The 6,779-nt window shown below is 43.3% G+C and overlaps 1 protein-coding gene across 19 annotated transcripts in view; it reads right to left on the reverse strand.

Moving 5' to 3' along the window:
- The window catches only part of Pkhd1 (PKHD1 ciliary IPT domain containing fibrocystin/polyductin), a 487,582-nt gene that overhangs the window by 434,145 nt on the left and 46,658 nt on the right, over positions 1-6,779 (reverse strand). For 18 of the 19 annotated variants that reach the window (XM_021197628.2, XM_029539264.1, XM_029539265.1 and 15 more), the window contains 4 exons: positions 5,474-5,612; positions 3,943-4,070; positions 1,700-1,884; positions 531-653 (listed from right to left, as the gene is read on the reverse strand). In XM_021197628.2, coding sequence (XP_021053287.1) covers positions 531-653; positions 1,700-1,884; positions 3,943-4,070; positions 5,474-5,612 — 575 coding nt within the window. The remainder of the gene's footprint in view (positions 1-530; positions 654-1,699; positions 1,885-3,942; positions 4,071-5,473; positions 5,613-6,779) is intronic. The other variant, XM_029539270.1, reaches the window with a different exon arrangement.

A 6,779-nucleotide genomic window follows, 5' to 3' on the forward strand; every position in this document is an offset into this window, starting at 1 on the left:
TTTATATGATCCAGCACAGGGGAAGGCCAGGGCCAAGAAGTGGGAGTGGGTGGTTAGGGGAGCAGGGGCGGTGGGAGGGTATGGGGAACTTTATAGCATTTGAAATGTAAATAAAGAAAATAATAATAAATAAAAAATAAAGACTTAAGTAAAAAAATTCAAAAAATAACTATGATGATAATTAATAAAGTTAGAATAATAATTATAATTATCCACTCAGTTTAGATGCTTAGTAATTGGAGATATATATATATATATATATATATATATATATAGAGAGAGAGAGAGAGAGAGAGAGCTATATAGGTCCTCTATCTTTTGTACCATAATAATAGCACCCATACTTACAAAAGTTATGGTGCTTTCAAAGAAATTATGTTTCCATAGTATTTTGTAAATGCTGTGGAAGCAAACCAAATTTAAAAATAATAATAATAATAAAGGAGTCAAAGGAATTGAACCAATTGGCTCACAGTTAAAGCAAGTGAGGAACTGGAAATATCTGCCATGGAGCTAGCTGCCATGCTCACCTGAGTTTGCTGGTTGGCAGTAGCCAACATGTCTCCAAAGATGGGTCCAAGGAAAACTCCACCATCATGTACCACGCGAGCAGTTACAGCGGGACTCACCCCGGTAAGATTCTGATCAGAGACCTAAGATAGTTACACTTCTGATCAATTCTGTCATAGAGAGAAATCTCATCTTGACGAAAACAAAAGATTAGTTTTTATTCCACATTACATATGAAATAATCCCATAGATGCATTGATAAGGAATTTTAGTCCAAACACTTAATAACTAAAAAATTAAGCAAAAGTGGCTCATGGAAGCTGCAGTAAAACTCATGGATGTTTATTTGCAAGAAGAGTTGTTAAAAGGATGGTGTGATACCCAAGCAGGGTTACCCTTCTCTGAGGAGGAGAGGGGGTGATGGGTGGGACTGGGAAGAGAGGAGGGAGGGGGCTGTGATTGGGATGTAAAGTGAATAAAAAATAAATGTAAGTTATTTTTAAAGAGGCACAAAAATCAATATGTTAAGTACTGAGATATGTTGCTTCTATGTGCCTCTCTGTCTTAGTTTACCATTTAATGTATTAAATTAAATAAGAAAATGGTGCTTTGAGATCAGAGCCAAGATTACCATTCTTCTTCCATCTCCCTCCAGGATCCTAACTGAAAAACCATATATGTCACAGTGCCATATCTCTTGGGTAAAGTTTCATCTTGGGCTTCATTTTTAAAATAAGCAAGTACTAGATGACCATTAAATTGTTTTTTAAAATGTTAAGTATGCAAGAGCATCTGCCTTTGTCATTACCCAAGGACAACAAATCCTTTTCTAAACTCCCTTCTGCCATGCCATCTGCCTCCATGATGTTCCAAGTCGATCACATCTGCTTAAATTATCCAATAACAGATGTGGAACTCTGTGTGGTGGACACTGACCAACAGCCCCTCTCCCCACGCTGGCTGTTAGAAAAGTCAACACTGGGTTTAACTCAATAAGATCTCAGAGATGTAAAATTTATGCTGAAACCATGGAAGAAGGATAGGAATTCTCCTCCCTAGAATATACCAAAAAATGACAATAATAATCAGTAACTGTTTTCACTCATACAGTCCTGAATTTCTTCTTTTTACAAAATTTCTCCAGGGTACCGAATCTATACCACAAACAAACAAGGTTGAATATACCTACCCTGATAAAATTGGGCAAATCCCCAATCTGAGTGGTCCAAGAAAGAGTCCACACATGTTCATAGCAGGAATTCAGATCCTCTGTCACAGTGAAGTCTCCGGCATTGACATATCCAGATGTGGACTCATCCGCACTGTCCTGCAGTAGCTTATGCAGCTGTCGGGCAGACATGTGCACCGGAACATCTGCGAGGCAAGGGTTTGATGCAGAAAACATGATGCTAATGAATGCACATTGCAGGTGTCCACATCGAGGATAAAGGAAAATAAATACCAGGATGTGCACTAAATGGGCAGGAGACCTTCAGAGTCAAAATATCACATTTTTAACCTTTTACCCTGGTTAAAAATCATGTCTGTCCCCAGAAGTAGATGCCCACTTTTTACAGTGAGATACTTCCAACAGGGCTATACCACATGGCAAACAGTGAACACGCTGTGTCAAGGGGGAAAAACTGTCTCAACTATCAACTCGAAACATAAGCTCCACACACCTTTGTAATGTTGAGAGTCTAATTAAACGCTGGCTTTTGCTTGGAAAAATTTAGCTAGTTCTGTGAACGGAGAAAACTTGGCCACTTTTCACAGAAAGTAGGGGAGGCATACAGCAGCTGACACCCATAAAATTTAGCCACCCCAGCTGAGGAATGCTAGCACTTCACTTTGCTTTCTCTATTAGAAGCTCCTCTAAGCCCAACCACCTGCTTTCCTGTTCTGCAACCCCACAAAGAAATAACAAATCTCTGAGCTCCCTACTTTACCAAAAGTTTCCATTTCATTAGCCAGTCCCAATGCCCGTGAGGTGGGCCATGTGGGCACCTTTGTACCTACCTGAGGGATGAAGAAAATAAACCCTAACGATACTCAAAAGCTCGCCAAGTCAGTGAGGCGGGTTTAAATTAAAATTCAGGCTGCTTTCCACCTGCTCAAAAGCCTTCCTCTTGAATGCCACACTATCCTGAAGGGTTAAGAACATTCCATTCTGTTTCTACAAGGCCAGCAGCAGTCCCTCCATTCAAAAGGGTTTCTCTACATTTGCACATAATTTTGGTCTGTCCTCATTCCAAAACATTGGGCTAAGGCTGGCTTTCCTCCATGGTTCAGCAGGCAGTAACAAAACACCAGAAAAGTACTTCTGTAGATAGTTTCTTATTTGTAAGAAGTATAGATACCCTAGTGGTTCATACCATAGAGACAAAGAATACTGTGAACACTGACTGATCATTTTATCAGACTCTAAAAAGTAAGGTACCTTCAGCTTTTCATATGTTGTCCCATTATAGTAAAGGTACCCCATGTACCTCCCACTCAGGGAGATGTTTTCTCAGGAAATAGGATGTGGGGGCATGTACCAGCTACACATAAAGCCTTCCTGAATGCCCCTTAGCTTCCCTTCCCAAGACCCATATTTCTATCAATGTGCATTGACAACATTATTGAACAATAGTGGAATCAGTTCTGACATCCTATGCCTTGTGAAGAGTGTACATTATCAAAGGTCTTAAGACACCATGCTGTGTTTAAATCTCATCCAAATTTGAGTGGCTACTAAAATTCTCGGCAGTGCAAGGCATTGCCACTGCATTTGACTCTGAAGGACCTGGATGCAACGGGTAGGGAATTCTAGAGAGAATTCAGGATAGCTTCAGTGTGGCTGACTGAATTCCACCCCACCCCACCCCATCCCTCGCCCCCACCCCACCACCACACCTCAAAAATATGATAGTGTCCTAATTATTTGGAAGGCCAAAGAACAAATATTATCTGATGTGTAGAAGACACACAGTTTGAGAGGAGGAACTTATCATGAACTGTGTAATAAAATCTTATGTGTCCTTCAAGACCCAGGCTGCGATCCAGGCAGCTTCATCTAAGCAGTGGTAGCATCCACAGGGGTGGAAAGGGGCGGCCAAGACACCATCCCCGAAGCAGGGACAGGTGGGGCCCGACTCACACCTTCATGTGGGGGCTTCCAACTCCAGAATTAAGAATAAACCTCTGAGTCTCTGAGTCTCCAAGGCTGTGGTAATTTATAATAATGGCCTCAGATAGCCAACTCACTCACTTTCCCCTTCTACAAAATTAAAAGGTCAGGACTGTACAGAAGAGACTGTCTTTTCCCAGGTCTTTAATGTCAAGACAGCCACTTCAGACATGGCATCCTAGGTGCCAGATTCACAGGCTATGTTTACCCTATTGCCCCAGTATGTACATGACGAACATGTACCCTGATTCCCCCTTTACCAGGTATCACTGTGTCAGAGAGGTAGAGGAAAAAGTGTCCTCCCAAAGGTGGGCTTGTCCTCTGGAGTCTTTGAGCTGTCACCTCAACCAATTCAGATCCATCTCCTGTTTCTTCCGTGGACACATAGCTGTGGCGTATCAAAAGCTAAGCATTAGCCACAACAGCCTGAGGACGCACAACGCAGACCAAATCCAGCTCTTTACAAAGATTGTTCCATACCCATGATTCTAGGCTATGAGTTCCAGCTCCCAGACACTGGATGTTCCTTTCCCATCAAAGCAGGGATAATCTGGCCTTTTAGAAGTGTATCACTGGCATTGACCTTATGAGCACAGCGATCCAGAGCACACAGCTGCCACTCCACCTCTGGTTCAGAAAGGACACGACTTTCTAGAGCGTCGTTTGCATACCAGAGTCAATGTGCCCTGGTCCATCAATGTTCCCCCAGTACCCCCTGCTGAAGCATCTATTCCACCTCACTAACTTCCTATATGTAAACACACTGCTGGGCACACCTCTGCTTTTGACGAGCAAATGTATCCAAATAACTGCACTGTGACCTGAGATGGAGTCTGTCTAGTCACTACCCTGAGCTGACTAGTGGTCCCCCTCAAGCACAAAAGTCACTTGTTGAAGCCTAGTCCCCGGGGACATGGCTTCAGAACATTAGCCGTCTGAGCAGGCTTTTGGATCATGAATGGGATTGGTGTTCTCTGTAAGCTAGGTCCCAGACAGACTGTCCTCTTTTCTACCATGGCCACTGGCTTCTAGAGATGCTCAGGGACCTTCGGAGTGGAAGGTCATCAGGAACACTCTGAGTGTGAACCTGTGCACAGTAACACAAATTGGTTCTTGTCATTTCATAGTTAATAACTATGCATGTGCACGTGTGTGTGACATATATTTATACACATACATGTATGTACAGTACACACCCAAGGCAGGGCATTTTGATTATGATGAGCCTGCTGAGTTTTAAGTGAAAATTAAAAGAATAACACAAATGTAGTCCTGGAACTTCGAGGAGGTCGAGCCTTAGTTGCTGCTTTGTGATCGACAGCAGCCTGAGAAGCCAGGGTGGTGATACTCTACTGCCATCTGCTGCTGCACTCTCAGAAAGGCCTATGTTTGTTCCTTAAGTGGCTTGAAAGAATTCTAACAAGATCAAATACAGCGGGTCAATTAGGGGTATAACCAGAAAACAGTGTTTACTCTGGTCAGCATAAAAATAAACCATTGTAAAACAAATTCAATAGAAACAGATTTTTATATTTAGCTCTGGACCAGATAAATCATCACCACTAGCTCTCTGAAAATGCAAATTTTCCAGAAGACCCTACCCCTAACCTACCAGGTCCCAACAATTTGTCTCTAAACAAAATCCCCATCAGAGTCTGATGTATCATACTTGAGTTGAGACCAATGCCTTAAACAGTAAGTTAGGGAGTTTTCCCACCCCTATAGAAGCTATACCTATGTGTACAGATGTGGCTACTGAACAGGGACCCATGTAGGAAAACCACTCCTTACCATGCAGTGATGAGAGGGAGCTCTGAGCCACATCCTGCCAACCAGGAGGCTATGGTGTAGACTGGAGGGACTCCCACCACCGATACTGACTCCACCACATTCCCACCTGGGCAGGGTATTCCAGAATCAGCTTGAGAAACTAGAAACCAGGGATCCAATTAGTACCATATAGTTCAAGATCGAGACTCAGGAAGTGGAGAATTCTGGCTGGAAATGGTTGAGTCACTCAGATCTCCAAGTACAACCATCTCTCCCCACCTACTACCATCAGAGAAGTACGTGGGGTTGACGGGGACTACAGTGTGTTACCAAGAGGGAAATGGAAAGATCATTTTAGGAAGATGAAGATCAACTCCACAGCAATAAATAAAATAAAAATAAGCTCCCTCCAGCCAAACACCTCTTAGAACACCTTACATTCTACTGTGCAGATAATAGCTACCTCTTCCTTTCCACGGCCTTGGAATCTCTAGTGACGCACAGACAAATGATCCTCCCTAGGTAGGCCATAACTCTGAGGTATACACTAAGTGAGCTACCCAAGTGTGGGTTCATAGCGTCGAGTGATGTGTGTGCACAAACACAAATTCAAATCCTGCTTTTCCCACTCTGCTAATCAACACAGGCTCTCTAGGGCTCAGATTTCTAAAGTAAGAACTATGTAATGTGTGACTGAGAGAAATCTTCATGGCAAGTAGTTTGGAAAGACTGCAGACCTGAGTGGCCTCAAACTATGGTGTCCTTTGCCTTCTCAGTGGGCACTAGGTAAAAGACAGCTTTCACGGGTCACAGTTCAGATTACAAAGAGCTCAAGTGCAGCAGTGTACCTGTCTTAGTCATTCCCTTCACACCCACTTCACTTGTTTCTTTGAGTTTTTTGAGAGAGGGTTTCACTATACAGCCCTGGATATCCTGGAACTTATTATGCAAGAACAGGTCAGCTTTGAACTCACAGAGGTCTGCCCGTCTCAGACTCTCCAGTGCTGAGATTAAAGGCATATGTCACCATGCCTGACACCACATGCCCAATTCTTGCTGCAACACTAGCACACAGTAGGTGCTCAGTGTGATTCCAAGCCCTGCTGAGGAGACAGTGTCAGGAAACTCTGGGTTCAGTTCTCTCACCCACATCTGTGTCCGCTGGCAGAGAGAAAGGCGAGCAGGAAAGGCTTTGAGAATAACTCCTCTCAGTCTGACTTCCTCATACATAGATTAGAGAGGAAGGACAACCTTGGGTGCTTTTGAGCACTACATGAAATGATGGTGGTGGTGGTGGTGGTGGTGATGATGGTGGTGGTGGGGGTGG

The sequence above is a fragment of the Mus pahari genome, chromosome 5 (genome assembly GCF_900095145.1).
Source record: "Mus pahari chromosome 5, PAHARI_EIJ_v1.1, whole genome shotgun sequence".
NCBI lineage: Eukaryota > Metazoa > Chordata > Mammalia > Rodentia > Muridae > Mus > Mus pahari.